This window comes from Zootoca vivipara, chromosome 10 (assembly GCF_963506605.1).
Source record: "Zootoca vivipara chromosome 10, rZooViv1.1, whole genome shotgun sequence".
In the NCBI taxonomy this organism is placed as follows: Eukaryota; Metazoa; Chordata; class Lepidosauria; order Squamata; family Lacertidae; genus Zootoca; species Zootoca vivipara.
Genome location: NC_083285.1, coordinates 38,252,422 through 38,278,445, shown reverse-complemented (window position 1 = coordinate 38,278,445; position 26,024 = coordinate 38,252,422). Strand labels below are relative to the sequence as shown.

The 26,024-nt window shown below is 39.1% G+C and overlaps 1 protein-coding gene across 11 annotated transcripts; it reads right to left on the bottom strand.

Moving 5' to 3' along the window:
* On the bottom strand, nucleotides 1-20,063 carry TMPO (thymopoietin). 11 transcript variants are annotated; one of them, XM_060279715.1, is made up of 9 exons: nucleotides 19,568-20,062; nucleotides 12,294-12,420; nucleotides 11,039-11,197; nucleotides 9,778-9,878; nucleotides 7,044-7,163; nucleotides 6,823-6,942; nucleotides 6,091-6,204; nucleotides 2,766-2,860; nucleotides 1-1,476 (listed from the first exon to the last, which is right to left on the bottom strand). In XM_060279715.1, the coding sequence occupies exons 1-9, from the start codon at nucleotides 19,835-19,837 to the stop codon at nucleotides 1,179-1,181; spliced, it is 1,404 nt and encodes a 467-aa protein (XP_060135698.1). In that variant the 5' UTR covers nucleotides 19,838-20,062; the 3' UTR covers nucleotides 1-1,178. The 11 variants fall into 11 exon arrangements, with proteins under 11 accessions (XP_060135698.1, XP_034982781.1, XP_034982782.1 ...); XM_035126890.2 differs by having other exon boundaries at nucleotides 6,091-6,201; XM_035126891.2 differs by having other exon boundaries at nucleotides 6,847-6,942.
* Nucleotides 20,064-26,024: the final 5,961 nt, after the last annotated feature.

Here is a 26,024-nt window from a genome sequence, read left to right as displayed (position 1 = left end):
TAGAATGTTAAAAATAAGTTTATTGCATTTTGTATAGAATATGCAGTAATATCAAGATCCCATAAGTGCTGCAAATTGATACATTCACATTATATTTGTAATAACCCACACTTGAAATTAATTGAAGTTACTTGATTGGTAAATGCATCTGAGAACAAATTATGGCAGACTAAAATTGTAGCATTCATCAGCAGAACTTTTAACCTTGGTTGATGCATAATACGTAACATAACAATGCCTTTTTAATGTAAGTATGAAATGTTTTGGAATATGAACATCCATGATGGTTCAATCAAAATTCTAAGTTGGAAAAAAAAGAGAAATCTACACATAGAAGTCATTTTAGCTACATAAAAATAGAGGTTTTTGCTTGAGAGCATAACCCTTTTGTAATAAGACTGGAATTTTAAATCTGCAGTTAATGATTTAACATTGTATTTATTCAGTAAAAAAGTAGTTCAGTTTATTTAATGTAAATTTTCTTTCACACAATTTTACTAATAAATATGTTTTGCTCTAAGGACACCTATTGCCAATTTGATCAGTGATATGACATTAAGCACTAAAGTAGAGAACTATTATTAAAAATAGAGAATAGGGTTAATTGGAGTTACTACAATTAAAACTAGGACAGATACAGAAATGTATACAACAGGTTTACATTTATTTATTAAAATGTTACAGTATTCTACAGAAAAAATGCTGGAAACTACAATAGACTAAACTTAGCTGCACAGTTTCAACAAAATGCATCCAAAATGCATTTCCCTTTATTATCTTAGCACTTCCCACCCCTAAAAACAATAGGCAATGTAGAGAAATTTTCAGTACATTATCTTTTTAATATGAAATAAAAACATTAAAACACATCTTCACATTTTACTATCACTTTTGCCCTTGAGCTTGCAAAAACAAATATACAATCTCAAATGAATGTAATGATATCCACATTAAAAAAATAAATCCTACAAGAAATTCCAGAGAGATCTAAAAATATTAATAATGGCACAAAGTGATCTCCTAATACTGAAAAAAGTTAGTGATGTCCACTTATACTGTCTTGTTTATTTCACTTTTCTGATGCCGCTATTATTTGTATGCAGTCGCTGAAATAGATGAAGGATGAAGACATCTCTACAGTTAAATAGGAGACCAAGTTGTGTGTGCCATACAAACACTCAATTTGTCTTTTCCTCCAGGTTACCATTACTACTAAGAAATTTGGAGAATGGATTTCCTTGGTTGGTTTCCATAGACTGATAGACCAAAAGTAAGAAGACTGAGATAAGAACAAAGAGCAGGATTTTTATCCACATAGGAATGGAACGTTTTTTAATTGTTGGTTTCTCTGGGTTGAGATCTGCTGTGGCAACATATTTGGGGATATATTTTGATGAATAGGTTTCCTCCAGCCGGAAGTCACTGAACTCTATAGGTCGACCAGCAGCTCCCTTGATTGGTCTGCGGCAGGTAGCACTGTTAATTAATGAGAAGTAATTATATGTTTATTTAAGGCTAACACAGACCTCATTTTTAAAAGGCATTTGGGAGGGGATGAGGTAGGCATTTAATGCTCTGAAGTTTTACAGCTCTCTAGGGAAGACAAACATGTGTTTTGCCTCACCAAAACTATGGATTATGATAAGGGAAATGAATAAGCTTCATAACGGATACTAAATGTTATATCCATCAAATTTATATTGTTTGTTAAGATACCTGTTCTTTGAATACCATATTTTTGACAAGCTGGCATTGGAGAAAAAATAGAATATCTGTCCCCTTTCACCCCCTGTCCATCTTCAGAGCATGCATGGCACCCAATAAAAAGGCATTCTTTTGAGACAGACAAGAAGTGTTCTCAGCATTTAATATTCCTTGTTTCAAGTACATGATTTTTATAGACCTGCAATTTCTAAAGCAGACAACTTTAGGTCAAGTTACTGTGCAAGAAAACCTACACAACAGTAACTTGCCCAGATTCATAACACTAAGCAGAAGACCAAGGGAAGCTGGGTAAACGTGAGCAATGTGTTGTCCCCAACTTGGCTGTGTAAATCAGATAGTTCCATCCTTGGGAATTAAAATTTATGACATACATTTGTCAGGAACTATGTTGAGTAATATAGTGACTTCATAGGAGTTCTACCATTTTTATACCTAAGGAATATAATGAGACAGAGGATCTTAATCTTCCACAAAGTTAAGGGTATAATAGCTGCTTGGGAGACAAGGTGGAAAGCTCTGTGAAACACAACTAACTGTACTGTGCACCTATTACTAAAGCTGCCCTCCTAGTCCTGTTGCAAATATTTTCTGTGATTTAGCAGTATGGTGCAAATCATATGTTGCTTTAGATGCAGTAAGTTCAGTATATTTACTGTACTTTAGCAGGTTATACTACCAACTGAATTAAAGACTATTCCTAGGATGGCTTTTGATCTGGATATCTCAAACAATAAGCCAAATCCTAGAACAAATAGTCTGTGGTTCTGGAAGTGACAAGTACTGTACCTTAACATATGATTTGCTTCTAAAAACATCAATTTAAATGATATACAGCTTTGAAAGATCTGGAGCTTTCTAGTTGCTACTGATAAGCATGGAAGAACTGGAAAACATATTTTTAATATTAGAAAAAACACTCCTTTTAAGACTGGATTCTTAGAAATGTTAATTATAACAGAGGCAAATGCGCTGAGTTGTGCTAACAAAGCCTTAAAAGGCAGTCGCTGCATGCTTGAAACAATAATTACACCTATAAATACCTAATTCCTGTAGGTGTTGATGCCTCATAATGGAACATTTCTTTAAGAATATCCCTGTCTGCTCTTCTTTCCTCTGTAGATGTTTTCTCCATGACCTGTAAAAGGTTAGACAAAGGGAGAATTTAAAAAAAATGCACAAGAAAGCTGCACCAGAGAAAGAAAAAAGAAAAAATCACTGTGTGATTTGTAAAAGAATTTGGTAAGCAGAGTAAACTTTAAGAAGATTCTTGCATGGAGTTTAGCTGTTGATGACAGTTTGGTTATTTTGGTCTGTTTGGCTATTTTTGTATCCAGGGATCTTCAGTACCATCCTTTTGTTCTTTCAACATGAAGTATAGTGTTATGTAATAAAGGCTACCTTGATAAAGGAAGACTTAAAAGGCACTGTCAGCACTTCTGTCCTAACTGAATTGTATTAAACGAAAAATGACAAGAACTCGGGCCAAAACGGATAATATCAAAAAGTCTTCACAAAGTTTTATTAAGGATAAATTCCAGTAAACATCAACATCAGGACAAGGCCCTGTTTCGATTATTCTTCATCAGCTGGAATGTAGAAGTTAACATAAATCTTAGAATAGTTCTCCTTGTAATGAAAAATCATTCAACTCTCTCGACATAAAGTTTTAACAAATAAAAAGGACAGAGACTATATACAAATAAACATTACTGATATATCTGTGAGTGACCAACCTAACATCAAACTTAGAATCTGCTTTCTAAATAAGGATTTAAATTGCTTATAACGTACAACAAGCTTGTCATACTTAAATAATAGATCCTCTTACAAAATATAACAATCCTTATTACAGGAATGCTTGTAGTTTTCTACAAACAGAGTTATAATACTTATAATAAACGAAGGTAGCTTACCTAGGTTTCTCAGGTCTAAGTGTACCATGTATGTTTGCCTTGCTAACTCAAATTGTTTGCAGCACTTAAATGATAGAGGAAACGAGGTTACAACAGAATTAAAGAGACAGTATTACATTTGGGCGTACTAAAAGTGTTAAGACAATTTAAAGGCATATGGACATAACTAGGTTCAATGTTGTTACAAAGTACAGAGTCGATTATAGGAATGAAGTAAAGTCTAGACTATTATTCAAGCCCCCTGGATGTAAAGTGTTAAAAAGATGAATAAATTTGGACTCCTGTTGGAGAAGGAGTCTGTCAATGTTCATTCGTTGGAAGCGGGTTTGTGGCAATGTCCAGATTACAAAGAATGAAAAGTCATCCTCGGTATGTTTGTATTGAGTATAATGTTCAACTAGTGGCGCCTCCAAAATGTGATTTCGGATTCTGGAGCGGTGCTCGCTTATTCTAAGTTTGATGGGCCTAGAGCATTTTCCAATGTACATTTTTTGGCAAGGGCAGATCCATGCATATATGCAGTTTTTTGTGTTACAGTTGCTAAAATGTTTGATGGTGAACTTAAACTTGGAGTGTTGGTCAGAGAACTCCTTTACCTGTAAGGAATATTTACATACATTGCATCTTCCACATTTGAAGTGACCTAAGGGAAAATCTTCTCTCAATGTGGTTTTTGGGAGTATATCTGATTTCACCAAAAGATCTTTGAACGATTGTGGTTTTTTAAGTCCGAAAAGAGGAGGTTTTTGGCACCCAGGAATGTTGGACAGTAAATGCCAGTGTTTGTAGATAATGGCTTTAATCTCCGGTGTGCGAGATGTGTACTGTAAAGTGGAAGTGATGCGACTATTGTTCATCTTGTCTGGACGTGATTTGAATAAATCTTGCCTATTTATCTTTTCCGTTCTTCTTAATGCTTCACTTAGTCTTTTCTGTGAGTATCCACGTTGGACGAGGGAAGCAGTCATCTTCCTTGCAGAGAAGTCAAAGTCTTGGTGTAATGAAGTTTCTTTTTAGTCGTAAATATTGGCCGTACGGAAGGTTCTTAAGTAAATGAGGTGGATGGAAAGAGGATGCATGAAGCATGGAGTTGCGGTCTGTAGGTTTGTGAAAGACACGTACTTTGAGGAGTTGATGGTTGTCTCGAAATACTGTGGTGTCTAAGAAGTTGACTTGTACATCGTGAATGTTGCTTGACAAATGAATATGAGGGTCTCGGGTGTTAATCCATTGTACAAAGTCCCCGGCCAAGTGGCGGTCTTCCAGAATCATGAAAAGATCATCAATATAACAACATTGAACCTAGTTATGTCCATATGCCTTTAAATTGTCTTAACACTTTTAGTACGCCCAAATGTAATACTGTCTCTTTAATTCTGTTGTAACCTCGTTTCCTCTATCATTTAAGTGCTGCAAACAATTTGAGTTAGCAAGGCAAACATACATGGTATACTTAGACCTGAGAAACCTAGGTAAGCTACCTTCGTTTATTATAAGTATTATAACTCTGTTTGTAGAAAACTACAAGCATTCCTGTAATAAGGATTGTTATATTTTGTAAGAGGATCTATTATTTAAGTATGACAAGCTTGTTGTACGTTATAAGCAATTTAAATCCTTATTTAGAAAGCAGATTCTAAGTTTGATGTTAGGTTGGTCACTCACAGATATATCGGTAATGTTTATTTGTATATAGTCTCTGTCCTTTTTATTTGTTAAAACTTTATGTCGAGAGAGTTGAATGATTTTTCATTACAAGGAGAACTATTCTAAGATTTATGTTAACTTCTACATTCCAGCTGATGAAGAATAATCGAAACAGGGCCTTGTCCTGATGTTGATGTTTACTGGAATTTATCCTTAATAAAACTTTGTGAAGACTTTTTGAAATTATCCTTTTTGAAACTATCCGTTTTGGCCCGAGTTCTTGTCATTTTTCATCTAAGTGAATTGTATGGCTATTGAATATAAGTAATTTTATGTTTATTTCCCATTTCCTCTTGGTGAAAAACGCTGTCAGTACAGAATAATACTATTCTAAAAACAGCGAGCATATATTTGTAGTGAGATTTCAAATTCTCCTATTTATTAGTAAGGTAATAATTGGCACATAAGAAGCTTTTAAAAGAAATAAAAAGCTACACAATGGGGATGAGGAGAAAAATAATTATTTTATATCTATTCTTGGTTATAGGTATGAATTTTGTTTAAAATTTCACATTTGATATAGTAAGAGTTATGTGATGAAATCTTAAGTTCTTAGGTATCCCTAAATTCCTGTTTGCTCCAAATATACAAAACATCACTCAGGAATACACTGTAAGCTGAAGTGAGAAAATAGTTCAGAATAAAGTTAGCATGACATTTCTAAGTAAAAAGCCAAATGCATATACAGTATGCAAGTGCACCCTCCCCCCCTTTCTATTCAACAATCTATGTTTAATTCATTTACTTCAGCTGACATCAATGGTTTCTTTGGTGTTCTTCTGGGCAACTCTGAGAAGTCACTGATTGACAGTATAGGATCTGCATGCTTGAAATTTCCAGGCACCCTATTGACAACCTGCTGAAATTCAATTTGTTCAGACTCTTAATTAACAAAAGAAACAGCAATAAAAATCTTAACCAACCAGGTAGCCTTACATATGAGAAGCCAGCCCTCAGAAATTGATTGCAGTTTTTTAAAAGAAAATTAGTGCATTACAGATAGATAAATTGTAAGGAAAACAGTTAATCTATTATCTACAGGCATCACCCCCATGTACTTAAGCAAAAGGAAGAGCAGCTTTCAGAAGATTATATCCAACATCATGTGAACAGATTTGCACAATGGGTACCCCTTTCCTGCGCTCCACCCTTCTGCCCCATGTGCCTCCCCCAATCTGCTCTGGAGGGTCCCCCAACCCTCTGGAGCAGATCTGGGGCCACATGAAGACATGCAGGGGAGAGGGAATCCATTCCGTAAACAGTGTTCATTCTGCTGAAAGACAGATGTAGTTGGATACCAGCCAGAAAAATGTAATTCAATATTGCTCCTTCTGATTTTACTCGTTTACTTTGCATCAGACTTAGGAGCAACAGCACATTTCTTTTTGAAAGAATGCCTTTTTAAAAGGAGCCCCCATTCCCCCTTTTTCCAAGCAGAAAGTGTTTTTCCAGGAGGAGGAAGATTATAGAATACCACCTCTTGCAAATTCAATATATTTACTAGGGTCTCGTTGCTTGAAGCCACTACAGTATCAGCTATAGGAGTACTCTTTGATATTACTGCATCATGTACAGGTAGCGGTACTGTAGTTTCAACCTGTTTGTTTAAAAAACAAAAACATAAAATAAGTGTACAATTGTCACTAGGGCCCTGAGGAGGAAAATAAAAGTCTAGATTTCAAATTAGCCTTGCATCACCCTTTTTCTTGGTGTTCTTCTTGATACTCTTGCAGACTCCCTAGAAACTGCCTGCAGAAGTCCACTTTTTGAAGATCCACTTCTCCAGAATGTCTCAGTAACTCCATCCTGAGAATAGTTCTATTTAAGCATCAGACATGTTAGCAAGCATATGGGTGCTTTATATTTTCACCAGATGACCACTACTGAGTGCCCTAGTACTTGTAACAAGTTATAGAGAAACATTTAGGCACCACACATGGGTTCTATCCTACTTTACTCTTTAAAATATCACAGAAAATGGAAATAATTATTAGGGATAGCCAACATGGGGTGAACTCTATGTGTTATGGGACTCCAGCTCCTTTATCTGTGACCGCAGGTTCAGTGTGTGATCATATGGCCATAGTATCTTTTGACTAAGGCTGGGTACCTATCCACACTTACCTGGAAATAAGGCTCACAACCAACGATGGAAACGTAATTACAGAAATGGAGTATTTTCTCTTGAAAAAAGCACAGGGCTAGGTGACCACCCACAGAAATAATACATTTTGATCCCAACATTGACAATGAAGGAAGAAATGCAAGAAACTAGAAGGAAGTCTTTTTTCTCCTACTTACAGTATATTCCTGCGTATAAGACTACTTTTTAACCCAGGAAAATCTTCTCAAAAGTCGGGGGTCGTCTTATATGCTGGGTCGTATTTCTTATAAGGTGAGTATATCTCAGACTCTATATTTTAACTGGAAAGGTTGGGGGTCGTCTTATACGCCCAGGCGTCTTATACGCCGGAATATACGGTAAATATATAAATACTTGAGAAATGTGGTTGAATTTAATTAATGGAAGCCAAAACAGCTATAGCTTGCAACTGGAAGCAATCGATTCTATTCCATTCTTGTGAATTGTCTCATAAACCTGGCAATATGGCTTTAATGCCATCAGAGGTCAGGTTGGGCTTATTATAAAACTGATTTATACAGAAATAAGCATTGTTCATAATTCCTTGAATGACAAGCTTCAAAACATACCAAGTTCTTTTTTCTTTGATCACTGAAAAATATTTATTCCCATGATCCTTGGGTTTTTCTGTATATTTGTAAATGCATTTGTATGTTTTTCATGAAAATAAAAAAAAATCAGAAATATGCCATCCAGTTTAGTTTTAGGTTATTCTACTTAGCAGGCTCATTTTTATAATATTTGATTGGTAGCAGTATTTTTTAATTAAAAGAAAAAGGCTAGTTCTAGTTTCACATTGATCTATTCCTTAAGTGTTCTTAAGATGTATGAACATTCCAGGCCTCATACAATTCACAATAGAGAGTGCAACTCTAGGTATCAGCTCAGAAATAAGTCCCCATCAAGTTTAATGGGGCTTACTCAGATAAGCTTGCCACAATTTTTCAAATACCTAGATTACTAGTGTAATGAAAAAATAGTTTCTGAAATGATTTGTCAAAATCCAAAAAGTAGCCATTAGGCGCCTTCAGCACCACTTTTTTTGGGGGGGGGGCTTTTTTCTGCCACATACCATAGAATCCTGCGAACTTGCCCAAAGTATTCCTACATGCTAGATCAGAAATATTCAAAACCAGTCATCTGCAGGTCTTTCTGTTAAGAAATCTGGTGAAAGAACTGGCTCCTGCTAGAAATATACATTGCCAACTTATGAAAGAAACACCACAGACCAATGTTGGTAGTTAGCTGACTATACAGAGTATTTTAAAAGAGGCCCCGTGGAATATGTGTACTCTGTATCCATGGGGCCTCTTTTAAAGGACCCACCCTGTATATGCATCTCACAAGACACTCAATACAAATTGGCAATGCTGAACCAGAATGCACCACTCCTTTTTGATGGTGAAGGATAAGCTGTTTCAGTGATCCCTCCCTGCTGCCAGGACTGACAGAGAATGTGTAACCATTCCATTATGTTCAGAAAGCTCTGATCCATCTCATCACTTTATCTTTTAGGGGCTGATTTGTGGCTTGGTTGGCTGCTACTTTCGCCCTCCCTTTTCATATAAAACAGCCCCTCTTCCTAGTAACAGTGATGCTGTCATGCAACCATTTCTTGCTCCATAGCAAAGCTAGTTTGCCCCTCCTCTGAAGGCCATTTGTTTACCCTCTATGGCTGTATGATGTTACTATTAGGAAAAGGAACAATTTTCAAAACAAAAATAGTCATGAAGCTGGTTGCCAAAAGCAGCAAATCAGGATGAAAAGAAAAGGCTGGGAGAGCACATTTAGATAATATTTGGGGGGCTCCCAAAACACCCCCCCTCCTAACAAAGGTGTTTTCCTGAAAGATTACAGACTGCCACACTTCCAATTATTTTCCAATTCCCACCTTTCAAAAATGTGCCAAGAAACAAGAAACTTAATTCTATTTAGCATAATATAAGGCTTTTATCATTTTGCTGCAGTCAGGAAAAATGAATTTCCACTGCTATACAGTATTGAATTGCCTATAAAAGTAAAGGTAAAGGACCCCTGACAGTTAAGTCAAGTCACGAACGACTCTGGGGTTGCGGCACTCATCTCGCTTTACTGGCCGAGGGAGCCAACATTTGTCTGCAGACAGTTTTTCCGGGTCGTGTGGCCAGAATGACTAATGAATTGCCTATAGCCCCTTAAAAATAAGCAACAGTTAATCAGTGTATACAAGATGTAAGTCAAATTTCTAAGGACACCCTCATTTTTATATGAGAATGGTATAAAACAGGTAAGAAACTGCTCTAATGGTACCTGATTATGTTCAGCAATTTTTCTTTGTCTAACTGTAACTGAAGTCTTTGTCTTGCCCTTCAGTGGTTCTCGCTTCTCAAGTCTGAATTCTGTTTTTGGATCTGTGAATAAATGCCATCTATTATTATTATTTTGCAGGTAAAAATGGCAATTTACAGAAATATTTTCCAAACACTACAAATTATGCTAAAGGTTAACATGTGATCACAGCTGCTGACAATTTCACCAGCTGTTTCAAATTATATTTTTCAAACAACAAGCCCCTGAACTTAAGAATATCCAGAGTTGCCAACACCAGCAATCTGAGCTCCTCTAACACAACCCCCTTGTTCCCCATTTGGCTTCCTCCTTGGAATTTTAAATACAGTATATTCCTGCGTATAAGACTACTTTTTAACCCAGGAAAATCTTCTCAAAAGTCGGGGGTCGTCTTATATGCTGGGTCGTATTTCTTATAAGGTGAGTATATCTCAGACTCTATATTTTAACTGGAAAGGTTGGGGGTCGTCTTATACGCCCAGGCGTCTTATACGCCGGAATATACGGTATTTGCAAACATTCTCAAAAGTATTTCAAGTAAGACTTGAAATTCCAAGCAATACATTTAACTTCTTAAAAGGAAAAGAAAAAAACCACTACCGTACTAAGATATAATATTTTACATTTTAAAACTGGTTTTAGGGACCAGTACAGCTTCTATAGTTTTATCTTCTGTTATCAAATATATTATACTATTTGCTTAATATTTTTATGGTTTTTATAGTATGCTTCAAACATGGTGTAAAGAAGTTGTGCAGGAGGCGGTATTGAAATAAAAGTAAAACAGGAATATCAATGCCAATGCAGCTGCCGGAAATAAAAGACTTCTCCAAACAACATGCTCTGATTTCTTCTGAATGGGTAAGACCTGACACTAAGCAGCTGATGAGTTATTAGCTCAAATAAAGTATAAATTTTATTTCATCTTCAGTATATATCATGGGTAGGCAATTTAAGGCCTGGGGGCCAGATCCAGCCCAATCACCTTCTAAATCCGGCCCACGGACGGTCCGGGAATCAGCATGTTTTTACATGAGTAGAATGTGTCCTTTTATTTAAAATGCATCTCTGGGTTGTTTGTGGGGCATAGGAATTCATTTTTTTCAAAATATAGTCCTGCCCCCCAGAAGGTCTGAGGGACAGTGGACCGGCCCCCTACTGTAAACTATTATCTTAACATCCTCCTTGTCAGCTATTCATATTTTTTAAAATTTATTTCTACCTTCTTCATTGTCACTGTATTGATCCGAGTCATTATTTCCATTTTGTTTGTTGTTCTCTGCAGATGAAGAAACAATTGGTGCAGGTATGAAAGAACTTGGCTCTTGGCCCTGCTCTTTCAGCTTCAGTAATTTCTTCTCATAAAGCTTCCTTGTAGTAGCTACAGAAGAACAGGAAATTAGATATCTCAGAATAGACAAAACATTCTAGTTCCTATATATGAGTTGACAAGAAACTCCATTTTCCCCACTTTGTTCAGTGAATCACCAAGAGTAACAGACTGTGCACTGCAAGCTTCTAAGCAGCATTTTGAAGCTTATGTATTTCAACAGTTTTCAGTTAAGAAATCCCACAGCAGTAAAGGAAAGATCAGGCTTAAACTAACAGGAGAAGATACTGTAGTAAGTTTTATATATGTGTGTGTGTGTGTAAAATAAGAAAAAAGGGTGCCAATGTAAAATGAACTAATAAACCTGGGGAACCTTTATATGAATCAAGGTGGCAAAATGTAGGAACCTTTGAGGATAGCCAAAACAATCACAAGACAAAATGGAAAACCCTCAAAATTAAGCCAGATTATAGAAGTATTATTTGTTCATATATACAAAGTGTAACATCAACAAAGGTTCAAATCTGGAGGAGGGGTAAGGCCGCACAAAGCCCATAAATGCATCTTAAGCCTGTCATGTTCTATCCAAACAGTCAGTGAGATAACAGCTTAGGAACATCCAACGAAGTACTAGTAGCAGTTTTTCAAATTCTAAATTGCTATCTGCAACAGTAATTTCATGGTTGCACCACCTTTATGCAAACCTTCTCATTTTCCATGTGGAGAGTCTTTATTTATACCAGGGAAGGGTGGCCCAGATATTGCTGAACCAGAATTCCCATCACCCATGATCACTTGCCATATTGGCTGGGGCTGATGGGAGTTGGAAACTATCAATGTTTGCAGGGCCACAGGTTTATATGACTCAATAACAGTTTCTGCTTGTATCCTGCTAATCAGAATTATGCAAAATGATTTGAGGTGCTAAATTCTTGTTTACTGAGTGTATGGACAAGTATTATGGACTTGTGCACGCTGCAAGCATCCAAGTTAATGGCAGACATTGTAGCACTGACCAAAGGAAATGCTATTTCTGCCAGCCTGGAGGGGCTGGGCAATTACTAATGTTGATGAAATGAACACCACCAAGCGATTATTTTGATTTAAAAAAACACTTTTAATAAGATACTACAGAGTATTAGCTTACCCACAATAGGACCTGGATTCACACCATATCTCAGAAGCTGATCTTTGAGCTCTTCATTACTGAGATCTGTTACATCTATATCATCCTGCTCTTCTGGCCTTGGTTTGTCAGTTTTCTTTGTTGCCTTCTGGGAAGAGATAGTCAAAGTGTTAACTGCATTGTAGAACTAGGTTATTAAGTGTGTAAATACAGAGTAACATAAGCTTGAGGAGCACTACCACCAGAGCAATCCAGATTCCATCTTAAGTGTTCCTGTGTACTGATATTTTGGAGCTGAATGGAAAATAAGGCAACTTCCTTATATAGTTAATCCTATTAAAGTTGTGAAAAAATATGCTACCACCTTCTTCATGCCCTTTCCATTACTGAGAACAGTTTGCCCCACCAGCTAACAATTCCCAGGCATTGATGGAGTTTTGCTTTTTTAAAATCAGGCTATGTCGCTTCCTTTTGACCTATGTTACTCCAACATTTCTGCACTGTCACCAAAGCATGAACTGTGTGCAACAAATCAAAACCCTATTTATTGTCTTTCCCAATTATGGTACTCTAAAGACCTTCTGGGGAACAGCATAACTTTGGATATGTTTGGGTTTTTTGTCTCTATAAAAATAACACAATACCAATACAGTACATAGCTCTCTCTAGAAGGCTGGGGGACCCCCTGCAGCAGATTTTAGAGTGTGCAGAGCAGGAGAAAAAACAGGAGTCCTGTTGCACAGTATTGGATTAAAAAAACCCACCTGTTTCTAACTTTTCACTATCACATAGTCTATTTAACGATTCACATATGGAATGCCATAAAATCTTCCTTACAAAATAGCCTAGGGAAGAAAATTGAAGCACATTTCTGCAAATGCATTCCTATATTCTGGAACAGCCTCAAGTAATTAGCATAGCCTCCTTGTGGATCCATGGCAACCCACAAACAGAGAACAAGTATTGTTAGTAAATGTTACAGAAATCTGATAATCAATATATTTGGCCCATTGAGATGAACAGATTTCACAATCTTATAAAGGGAAAATATATATAAAGTAGCAACATGGGACAAGTATAAAAGTATGCTTTCCAGGAAATTCTTCCAATCATTCCTGTAACAGACTTTACACACCACGTGTAAGAAATTAGAAACAGAAGTGTTCTCCAATAATAAAAATCACAGCCAGAAAGACCCAGCCAAAAGTCAAGTCTTTCTACTGCAACAGAATCAGCTATGTCCCAAGTGCTACTGATGGCACACATTTTGGCACAAGTATTTTATACACACAAAATTGTTTAACCATTTAAACTTTAACATTTATCCCTGTAATCTATGACTGCATCTCAAACAAATTTGTGCTAGGGATTTAGAAGACCTGAAGGATAGGAGGACAAAATTGGGCCTCTTTTGTAAAATGAAATTAAGCTACAGCCTTGGCACACATTAAGTTAAGCAAAAAAGCTTAAGAACCAATCAAGATAAGTAAGATGATACCGAAGTACTTTAAACTCCTAACTCAGTATTTGGTATGCAAGACCCTTCTGCTTTTTATGACAATTTCTGAAAAGAAAATAACCATTGCTTTATCACAGGGATGGGGAACCGGTGGTCCTCCAGATGTTGTTCAACTACTACAACATCTACCCGCCCTGATCACTGCTCATCTGGATAGGGTGGGAATTCAGAGTCAAACAATATCTGGAGCCACAACTAAATATTTAGCTTTATTGCAGGAGCCTGGACTAGATGACCCTCATCATCCCTTGCAACTTTACAATTCCATGATTCTTTGAAATAATTTCAAGCAGAGGATAGAACTTCTAGCAGTTGCATACATAGCCAGTAAAAGGCATCAAAGTCAGCAGAACATACTTTTACTTTCCCCAGTAGAACATCTCTTGCAGTACCAAATGGGAAAAGCTGCATATAGAGAAGGACTGAACAGGTAACCCAGTGGAGAAAAATACAAAACAGTTTAAAGGCGGGGTGATTACAAGACTTCCAGAGAAATAACAGAAGATGAGTTGCCAGCCAGATGACAATTTATCATGTGGAAACCAATATGCATGTGGACTACATAAATATCTGTTTGAAAGGTAGGTTGGCCTTTAAGCTGCTTCAGCATGACTTAGACAACAACCAACTGGCTAACATAAAAGTGAACTTCTACCAGGTTGGCTACCCACAAATACCAGCAAAGGTTCTTATCAATTAGTCATTTTTGTTTCACTATCCTGCTAAAGGGGTTGAAATTAAGTAGAATACTGTTACATATATACTCCATTTGTATACTCCATATTTCTCCTTGGCTCTATTACATATAGTATAATAATGTTAACTATATGTTAGCTGGAACATATTAACATCAAAATTGCTTTAGGCAAAGAAGTATATATTCTATATATTCAAGAGAAATTCAAGTATGCAGACAAAAAAATTGTTAAATATTTTTAAAAGTCATCTAAAAAAGCCCAATGAGGACTGAGTGTAGTCACTTCTGTCCACTGTTGAAGGCAGTTGAGTCAGGAAAAAGCAGTGGAATGAACAAGATCAACCCCAAAATAGCTTATACCCTAAGTTCTCTTCTAGAATATTATTTCATATCCTGGGGGAGGAAGAATTAAGAGTCAGAGAATGACTACATTAAGGGGTATGCATCCCCTAATTCCTTCCACATAGTCTAGAATGATATGAACTGCTACAGACTATTTAACAAGAGTGGCATGGAGGAAAAGTGTTCACTTATCCTAATTAACTCACTCTCCAGACCTCTAACAACTATGAATGACACAGGCTTCAACAACTTATGTCATCCTAGAAAAGTGTAAATATGTGTATTCTTTCACTCCAACTCTCCTTTAACTCTCCCATACAGCAAAGAGAACAGATAATAGCTGCTTCTCACGGTCCGTGGAGTTGGAGTACTTAAACTGAAGCGTACTTAACCTGAAGCGAACTTTCCCATTGAAAGTAATGGAAAGTGAATTAATCCGTTCCAGGCGGGTCCGTGGAGTACTCAACCTGAAGCGTACTTAATCCAAAGTATGAGTGTAATTGGTTCTGGAAGTCTGTACTTAAACTGAAGTGTACTTAACCTGAAGCGAACTTTCCCATTGAAAGTAATGGAAAGTGAATTAATCCGTTCCAGATGGGTCCGCGGTGTTTGTAAACCGAGGTAGTTGTAAACCGAGGCTGCTGTAAACCGAGGTATGACTGTAATAGGGAAAGGTTGCTAAAATAGTATTATCTGGGTGTTACCGGACTACACTTCCCATCAGCCCTAGCCAGCACTGGTAAATGATCAGGGATAAAGAAAATTGTAATCCAACAGCATCTGAAGAGCACCACACTGGCAACTCCTACGACAGGGCAATTGCACTACAGGGGTACCTCGGGTTAAGAACTTAATTCGTTCCGGAGGTTTCTTAACCTGAAACTGTTCTTAACCTGAGACACCACTTTAGCTAATGAGTCCTCCCGCTGCTGCTGTGCCGCCGCAGCACATTATCTGTTCTCATCCTGAAGCAAAGTTCTTAACCCGATGTACTATTTCTGGGTTAGTGGAGTCTGTAACCTGAAGCGTATGTAACCTGAAGCGTTTTTAACCCGAGTTACCACTGTATTGGGTTAGTCTGCAGAGGATAAGGAATCTATGCAGCTAGTTCCATGAACAAGTCTCCGTTGTGCTGGTGGAATGGGAAGAAGAGTTCTCAATTATTTATCTTCCTCAATTCATCACCGCATCACAAATTTGCCCCTCATGACTGGAAAAACAAAACCCTAGTTTAATACTGATTTTGTACTGTTCACATTTCATGGTACACATAATTAATTGAACCTATCTTCTACACCTCAGCTCAAGTCAATTTAACATTTATTAACCCAAGGAAGCTGCATCACATTGTAACAAAACAAAGCCTCATGGCACATTAAAGACTAACTTATTTTATTAACTAAACTTTCATAATTATACATTAATTTTGAGTACATCTACATTTTTCTTTAAATCCAAACAATATGAGGGAAATGTATGCTACCAAGTTGTGATGTTTCTTCCCCACCCTCAATCAATTATTGAGTTTCATTACTTTGGGCTATTGGAAAATTTATCCAATATTGAAACACATTTTTATTTACATTTAGTAAATAAATAAAATAAATCACCAAGTCCATCATTTCAGTGCAGCAGAACATTTTCCAATTAAAAATTTGAGAAAGCCCTAATTACTCTTTTGAAAATATATTTAATGAATTGTACATTTAATAGCCTTGGATAAGTGAATGGTGGAAAAACTCAACTGGTTTACCATTGAAACTTAGCCAAGGCAAGGTCAGCTACCCTTTTAAATACAAGGTCTTGCTGATTCACATCCAATACTCTCTTCTTAATTAACTGACTGACCTAAGGTCTCGTGCAAAGCAGACTTTCAAATAAAAAGTATTATTTGTTGTTTATTTTATACTGTGGAGAACCCAGATCCCTTTAACAGAAATGAACTGCATATTTCCTCTAAGCATTATCTGGATAGAATATTCATGATTTTAAATACTGTAAGTCACTGATAGGCCTATTGTGAAAGTCACTCCTTCAGATTAGCAACTGCAAAGCAAATTTTCTGTGTAGTGCAATCCCATACATTTATATAGTCGTACCTCAGAAGTCGAAAGGAACCTGTTCCGGAAGTCCGTTCGACTTCCAAAACGTTCAGAAACCAAGACGTGGCTTCCAACTGGCTGCAGCTCCTGCAGCCAATCGGAGCCCGCGTCGGACGTTTGGGTTCCAAAATATGTTTGCAAGCCACAACACTCACTTCTGGGTTCAGAAGCCAAAACGTTCAACTAGCAAGGCATTTGCCTTCCGAGGTACGGCTGTATATTAATAAACCCCACTGATTTCAGTGGAACATTTACCTAGGTGAGTATGTAAATATGATTTACTGTCGTTGTGATTTAATTTTTCAGATTGTTTTACCTGTATTATGAAGCACATATTTTTATGTGCCTGCTCTTGGATTGATTTGAATGAAAAGCAGGTTACCTACGTAAATAAAATACAGTGGTACCTCGGTTTATGAACACAATTGGTTCTGGAAGTCTGTTCATAAACTGAAGCGAACTTTCCCATTGAATGTAATGGAAAGTGGATTAATCTGTTCCAGACGGTCCACAGAGTACTTAAACTGAAGCGTTCATAAACTGAAGCGAACTTTCCCATTGAAAGTAATGGAAAGTGGATTAATCCGTTCCAGATGGGTCCGCGGCGTTCGTAAACTGAAAATTCGTAAACCGAGGTGTTCGTAAACCAAGGTTCCACTGTATGTTTAGATTTGGAACTTTTTCCTCTGAAAACTGTACAAGAGTTACTTTGTTTCTAGTACAGTATTGCAAAAAAAAATTTGAATGTTTGTTACAGTATATACTGTAGCCATCCACAGAAACAAAGGACATTTCCAGATACAGTGGTACCTCGGTTTACAAACACAATTGGTTCTGGAAGTCTGTACTTAACCTGAAGCGTACTTAAACTGAAGCAAACTTTCCTATTGAAAGTAATGGAAAGTGGATCAATCCGTTCCAGACGGGTCCGCAAAGTACTCAACCTGAAGCGTATTTAATCCGAAGTATGAGTGTAATTGGTTCTGGAAGTCTGTACTTAACCTGAAGCGTACTTAACCTTGAAGCGAACTTTCCCATTGAAAGTAATGGAAAGTGGATTAATCCGTTCCAGACAGGTCTGCGGAGTACTTAAACTGAAAATACTCAAACCGAGGCGTACTTAAACCGAGGTATGACTGTACAGTAAATGGTTCAGTGTCTCAGAAACAAATGCTCCACGGGCACAAACACCACATCAAGCAATTTGGAGTGGTTGTCCCAAACTTTCTGATTAATATTCCTTTTCTGGAGGTGCACTTGCAACTTTAAATTGGGTTTGCCAATATTTTCGTTGCTGAAATTGCTACACAGGATTGCCCTAAAAGCAAAATCCATGAGGCATCATTCCAAAGGATAATTAAGAGTGGGGGATTTTAAACAAAAATACAGATGGAAGTTGCTAAAATCCATAATTTTATTTTCTACAATTTCTAGCTACCCTTTCCTTTGCTCTTTCTTGTAGGTTTCAGAGGACAGCTCAACCTTCACTACATGAAGGGAGTAGGATCAACATTTATGTGCCCTTTAAATATCATCAGGTCAAGTCTCTGAGGTGCTTCAAAAGAAGTTTGGTCACCTAATATTTCCTTATCTGCACAGCTCTTAAAACTTAGCTGTTCAGTGCTCCAAAAGTCACTACTCTTTGACACCAAACACCTGTTATTTGAAACTGAATCCCTGCTTGAAAACTTTCAAGTCATGACAAGATGCAGAATCTTGCAACACGCTATTTTATGGCCACGTTCATTAATTTGCCTTTTAGAAGACTGTTTTTAAAGAGGCAGGGGACGATTACTTGGAAGCGCGAATACCTTTGATCGATTACGCAGAAGGAGCAAAAAACAGTCAAAGAAGTTCAGCCATAAAAGTGCAGAACAGCTTTAAATAAACAAGCTTAAAAGGGATTTTACAAAGGCAACCACTTTTACTGTCCCGAACCTCACATTCATGCCCAGTGCAACATGGAAGTAGGTTCGTGCGCTCAAGGAAACGTACTCTTGACGCGAAAGTGCTCAGGATGATAACGTGGGTCGCGAGGGGCCTAGCTCGGATTTTTCACGGGGAGAAGAAGGGGCCTGGTGTAGTGTGCAGCACAGGGCGCGGAGCCAAGGCCCACCACGTGCCTTGCCAGCGACAAGTTATGCAGAAGTGAAACCCTTCTTGCGCCTGGCAGGGCGCCTGCTAAGTTCAAATTCCTTTTAGGAGAGCTCTTCGCAACCCTCCTTATAGAAAGAGCCGTCTGCGGCGCCACAGGAGGGCAGCAGGTGACAGCTTTTGGGGCGAGGGGGGAATCAGAGGACGGCCCAGGGCAGAGGGCCCATTTTTGGCCATTCCGGTCGCGTTTTGCCACTAGAGGTTGGAGCGGCACTTTTCAGCTTACCAGGCGCCCCCTTCCCCCAGCAGACTTCCTGCCTGCCTGCTTCCACCAAAGCAGTTTCTATCCACGCGCAGGCACCATCTCTCTCTCGCGCGCGCGCCCCGCCCGCCGGTGAGGAAACATGGCGCCGCCCCCTGCCAAAGAAAGCGGGAAAACTCCGCCGCCCCCTCAGCGCTCGGAGGCCGCTTTCCGGGCTCGTAATCTGCTCTGGCGCCTGATAACGGCCACCGGGGGGGGGAGGAGGGCGGCGCGGCTTACCCGGCCCACGGCGACGGTCGCGGCGGCGCCACCATCTCCGCCGATTCTGTTCCTGGCGACGACCGGGCTGGGCTCCTGCTCCTCTTCGCTGGAGAAATCGGGCTGCGCCTGGGCTCCCTGCGCGTTCCTCGAAGTGAGGTGCTGGAGGTAGAGCTGCACATACACGTCCTTGCGCTGCTCGCCGCCCGGCAGGCTCACATTGTTGGCGATCAGCTCGCTCTTCAGCTTCTCCTTGGTGAGCACCGACGGGTCCGCCAGGAACTCGGGCATCGCCAGGCTCGGGCTCTTGTCGCCGCCCTCCCAGGAGACAGCGAGAGAGAAGGAACCGCCAACAAAGAGGGGAAGGAGGAGGAGGAGGGTGGTGGGAGGGAGGAAGGAGAGGAGGAAGAGGAGGGGCGGGATGGAAAGAGAGGGGCGAACAGCCTTGCCCAGCGTTTTAACGCACCCAACTCCCGCACAGCGCGAACGTCCCCCCTCGCTCGCCCGCCAATAAAGCGCGCCGGCATTGGTCGGCGCAATCGCAGAGCTGCCCTGTGATTGGCTGCGCGGCGGAGAGGAGCCGCGCGCGGGTTCCCTTTAGGAGTCGGTACTTTGCGCGAGCTCTCTGTCGCGCAGTTTAAATTCGAGTCAGGCGGGAGCGGCGGAGAGCGCGGCCCAAACGCTTCTCCCGCGACAGGGAGCTTCGATTCTCGAGGGGCGGAGCTTGTTCAGTAAATGAGGCAGACGCGGGCAGAGACATTTCGTTACTTACCCGGTCACTAACATAGGGAGAGAAGGAAAAGTAACCAAGTTTCTACCGGGGTCGACCCTGGACGGGACCGGAATTGGGGAAGCGGGGTCTGTAGGCAGAGAAACGGGGAGGCGCCCATTGTGAGGAAAGAAAGAGCCTTTGTTTACTACACCAGCTCTTCGAGGGCCTTGTGATTCTGTTAATAATAATAATAATAACAACAACAACAACAACAACAACCATTTAAACATGAAGTATTATTCTCCCGTGCGGTGCTGTGTTCCCCTTTGATCGTCTTGCCCCGGAGAAGCGTCCCGGGTGTCACGCGGACAAGCTTTCGGCCGGATTTGTTGCGCAACGCACGAAGCCACCTTCTCGCAACTCGCCCAGTGTGTTAATTCCACTTGCGCAAGGCAGATTTAAAAAATACTCGCTGGGTGACAAGTTGTTTTATTACGTAAAAGGAACAATTGGGTTTGGCACTGGTTGCATGATCAAAGGTTTTCTTTAAAGAACATAGGTTGTGATAATTGCTAGTAATTTTATAGATAATTCCTGTAAAAACTGAACACACAGTCAACAATATTAAAAACTTGGTTTTGAAATCACCTGCATATGTGTAATTAAATAAGTGTTAAAAATCAGCCTGACCAGTGTAGAAAACTGCAAGGAGGTACTGCTCTGGTGTATGGTAGTAGAACTTGTAAGATTTTCTTGCAAGGAACTTTTTCTTTAGCCATCCATATGGGTGTAGCCATGATTTTTGTTAGAGGGGGGACAGGCTTTTATTAGGGGGGGGCAGAACCTCATACAGTATTTGTATTTATTTCTATTGATTGGGGGGGCAGCTGTCCCCTCTGCACTACATCCATGGTTGGAATTATGAGCCATATTTTCATCAACCTAGTTTCTTAGACCAGTATGTCTTTTTATATTTTTATATTTATTGATTTTTCTTGTAATCCATTTTAAGTACATTACAAGTTATCATTTTTGTTTGGTTTTAAACTTCCCATATCACTTGATAAGATGTGGCTCAGATCTCGTTACTGCCCGTTTGTTTTTAACAATGCATAAAATTAAACCTACGAATATCAAATTCTTGTTTTTCTGTTGCTCAGGATATAAATCCATCTTGTATTACCAAAGAATTAAAATATTTACTTAGGAATCCAAAAAGGGTTTCCACTTTTCTACAAACACCTTATCATTAGTGTCTCTTAGTCTGGCAGTTAGTTTTGCCATTTCAGTATACAGTGGTACCTTGGTTTACAAACTTAGGCTAATCCGTTCCAGAAGTCCATTCTTAAACCAAAGCATTCTTAAACCAAGACGTGCTTTCCCATAGCAGCGGGGGACTCAATTTACAAATGGAACACACTCAACAGGAACCGAAACATGTTCTTATTCCAAGGCAAAGTTCACAAACCAAAACATACTTCTGGGTTTGCAGCACTCTTAATCCAAGTTAATAAACTAAACTGTTCTTAAACCAAGGTACCACTGTAGTCCATTAATTTACCATATTAAAATTAGGCCAGTATGTCAATAGCCCTCTTCATCCTGAGTATGTCCCCACTCCAGTTTAAGAAGAAATATGTGAATTTCCCCAACTATTGATAATAGATTCTATAGTGCTGTGTAGACACTGAAGGGCTAGTTTCCCCTCCATTCCTGACTCAGTTCATGAAGGCCCAGAGTTCACAAACCGCAGTGACCTGGCAAGCTCTGTGGTTGCTGCATAAGCCACTCCACAATGTCCCAATCAATGCAATGTCTGTAGGTCAGATATAGTTGGGGCTTCGAGTCTACAGTAAGTAAAAGCTGGGGGGTTTTTTGCAATCGCTGTGACTACAGGCATACAGGAGAAATGAAGGGGAGCAGAGGTGCTGAAAACAGATGTTTTTAAGTTTCCTGGGCAGGGATTCCAGCAAAGGGGGGAAAACAGTTGTAGGGTCTCCTGTGTAATTTTTAGGAAATTGTCACTGAAGAGTAGCTGCTGTAAGGAGATGCTTAAAACAAAACACTGTAGAAGCAGGGAAGTAAGGGGAGCAAGTAGTTCCAGGTTCCTTGGACTATTGCTTCAGAATTCTGGATGCCATTCCAACATTTGCACTTTCACTGCACTTCAGAAACAATCACATAGAGAAGTTACAGTAGAACACATGCTAAGTGGGGAGTTTTAGATATGGGAGAAAATTCAAACAAGCAACTGCAATCTGAAATTGTTTAATATTGGAAAGGTCCACTACATCCTTTTTCTTAACATAGATCAGTTCCTCATCAAACAATCTGCTATGATAGCTGAGGTGGTATGAATACCACTGGGTGTATATTTTCTGTTGGTGCGTGTTTTATAGGGTGATATTGCAAAATCTCCAGTTGCTTCACATTTTAAAATAATATCAGCATGAGGAAAGCTGCAGTGTCAGCACATTCACATTGCCATGACTTTCTAATAAGAATATATTCAGTTTCTTCATACTATCTTCTGCTCATAAATTTATTGTTCTGGTCCAGGGGTCAGCAAACTTTTTCAGCAAGGGGTCGGTCCACTGTCCCCCAGACCTGGGGGGGGGACTATATTTTGGGGGGGGGAAATGATGCAAGAGCACCATGAGCCCTGGTGGCTGTTCACCTGTGTCTTGTGAGTGGCAGGGGCTGGCAGCGACAGGGACAATGAGCAGCACGTGAAAGGGCTCCAGAGAGGGGCTACTTAAAATGGCGGCAACTCAAGCGCTGCTGCTGGTGGCACCAACAAAGCTTAGCCCCCTTCCTCCTCTAGGCAGGATGGGGAGAAGCCAGGAGAAGGGAGGGAGGAGGCGCTGCCGTGTGAGGGAGAGGGAGGAAGAGGGAAAGAACCCATGCACTGGTGAGCCACGTGGCGATTCCTGGACTGTCCGCGGGCCGGATCCAGAGGCAATTGGGCCTCATCTGGCCCGCAGGCCTTAGTTTGCCGACCCATGTTCTAGCCAAAGGCCATGACAAACATAGCAATAGTATTAATAAAATAATACTGAGCATACATCCATAATGTAAACCAACATCCAGGATGTATGAGAGAGAAGATACCAGAAACACCAAGCTAAAATCTAGCTTGATTCCAAGAATATCAAACAAATGGTTACATTAAGGGTACAATTCTATGCACACATAAGCGAGTAAGCCACACTAAAATTGAGACTTAACATCTGAGCAAACATTCCTAAAACTGGGTTTATAGAACTTTGTATTAAGTATTTCAACTGTTGGGGGGACGGGACTGCTGAATGTGTGCCTAAAAATGTGAAGTATGTTGAAAGAAGAAGCCAAAAGTATTTGTGCAATGCTGTGCATTCGAATTTCTAAACTTGTAGGAATGTGAGAAGGGGAGATCAAAACAGTTCCTTAATATGAAGGCACAATTGACTTTTTGGTAATCTGAGGTTTGGAAGTTATCAATGTTTCTTTTATTGCAATTTAAACAGAATTTTAATTTCTTATTCCCTAAGTTTTATGTTTAAGAATGAAAATTTCTATCAATGTTTATGTTGTTACGTTGTAACTCCCATCAGGCTCCCTTCAGGCAGCCATGGCCAATGGTCAAGGCTGATGTGAGAATTGTAGCCCAAACCATCTGGAGGGCATTAAGCTGGGAGAGGCTGACCTACATAAACATTAAACAAGATACAAATTATCATTTTTAAGCATAAAACTTAGGCGATATGAAATTAACATTTTGTTTACAATTTCATTAAAATAAATATTGATAACTTCTGAATGTCAGCTTACCAAAAAGTCCTTTGCAATTTCACATTAAGGAAAGTGTTTTGATCTAGATCATTCATTAATTAGTATTTTCAGGATTGGCTCAAAACATTTTTCCCCATTATTATATACCACTTGATTGTAAAAAGAGAAAAGAAAAAACCCAACAACCTCAAAGCAGCTTACAAAGAGTAAAAAAAAAAATCAAAAATCAGTTAAAAAGTCAAAAACAACAATTTTAAACATTTAAGTAATAACTATTCAATAAAACATTCAAATAACATTATTAATCTTTTCTTCTATACCCTCTTCTATCTACTTGGTGCAACCTCAATATAATTTTATATCTAAATGCAATATTATACACCAGGAGTCACTAAACTTTGCCCCTCCAGATATTGAACTAGAACTCCCAATAGCCTCAGTCAGCATGACCAATGGTCAGAGATGATGGGCTTTGCAGTGTCCACTTTCCTGAGCAGAAGCCCCACTGAACATAGTGAGATGTACTTTTGACAAAAAATGCACAGGATTATACTGTAAATTATTTAAACTGAAAGAAGGACCCACAAAACCATTCACATAAAATAACAAAAATAACAATGTAACACAAAAAAAGCCTCCAAAGCAACAGTAATAAAACCTTCAATTGAATACTGTATTAAAAACCACTAAAAGCCTTGTGAAATAAGAATGTTTCCATTGCCCGCTGATACGTTCACCTCCTTTGGGAAGAAATTCCACAACCAGGCAAAAAGGTAAAGGTAAAGGACCCCTGAAAGGTTCAGTCCAGTCAAAGGCGACTGGAGTTGCGACGCTCATCTTGCTTTCAGGCCGAGGGAGCCGGCATTTGTCCACAAACAAGACAACTTTCCGGGTCATGTGGCCAGCATGAAACACAGTTTACCTTCCTGTCGCAGCAGTACCTATTTATCTACTTGCACTGGTGTGCTTTCGAACTGCTAGGTTGGCAGGAGCTGGGACCCTGTGCTCAGTTGTGGGGAATTCAAACCTCCAACCTTCTGATCGGCAAGCCCAAGAGGCTCAGTGGTTTTGACCACAACGCCACCTGCATCCCTGATACTTTCACCTCCTTTGGGAAGAAATTCCACAACCAGGTACTGCCCAGAAAAGATCCCATTTCACATTTCCAACAACCAGACCTCTCTTGGAGGTGATACAACAGGGCCTCTTGTAATATTTCTTGAATTACACTAGGACTTCCTGTGTTACAGGGCCTTCTGTAAGTCATCCTGTGTTACTAGTTCCTGTAACTAGAAGACTTCCTGTTTTAAATATTTTAGAAAAGAATAAACATGGTTTGTTCATTTATGATTGACTTAGTAGACAAACAAGCTTAGTTATGGGACATCTTGCACAAGCAGACCATTGTGCAACATGGAGTACACTACTGTAATTGCTATGTAGAACATCACAAACCACAATACAGTAATTGCAGAATATTATCTTTACGGCAGTCGTTTCACATACACTTTTTCCTCTCTCACAAAAGTGAATAAGGTATCAACTGCAAACTACTGTGATACACAATGGAAAATAATCTTATATAGGAGAGTAGGAGATACCCTGCCTTTCAGCATCATAAAACCTAACACTGCTACTCTGGAGGAAGACTAAGAAAAGTTACATTGACTTCTGAGACTGAGTACCACTTCTCATATGTAAACATTCACACATGCATGCATGCATAGGTGCATAGGACAAGGATCATAGGACAGGTTTCCATTTCTGGTGTATGTGATGACTGAACGGTGGTGAGGTCTGGGTAGACCTGGTTTCTGAGAAACTTATTTTCAGTCTGGTCCAGATAACATGTTTTTATATATGGACTTGTTTTAAACGTTGATATTGTTTTATATATGGACTTGTTTTTAATTGTTTTATACATGGAACTGTTTGGCACTTTCCTTGTATTATGGTTGTAGCTGTTTTATTTGTTTTATAATTGTTTATTTTATT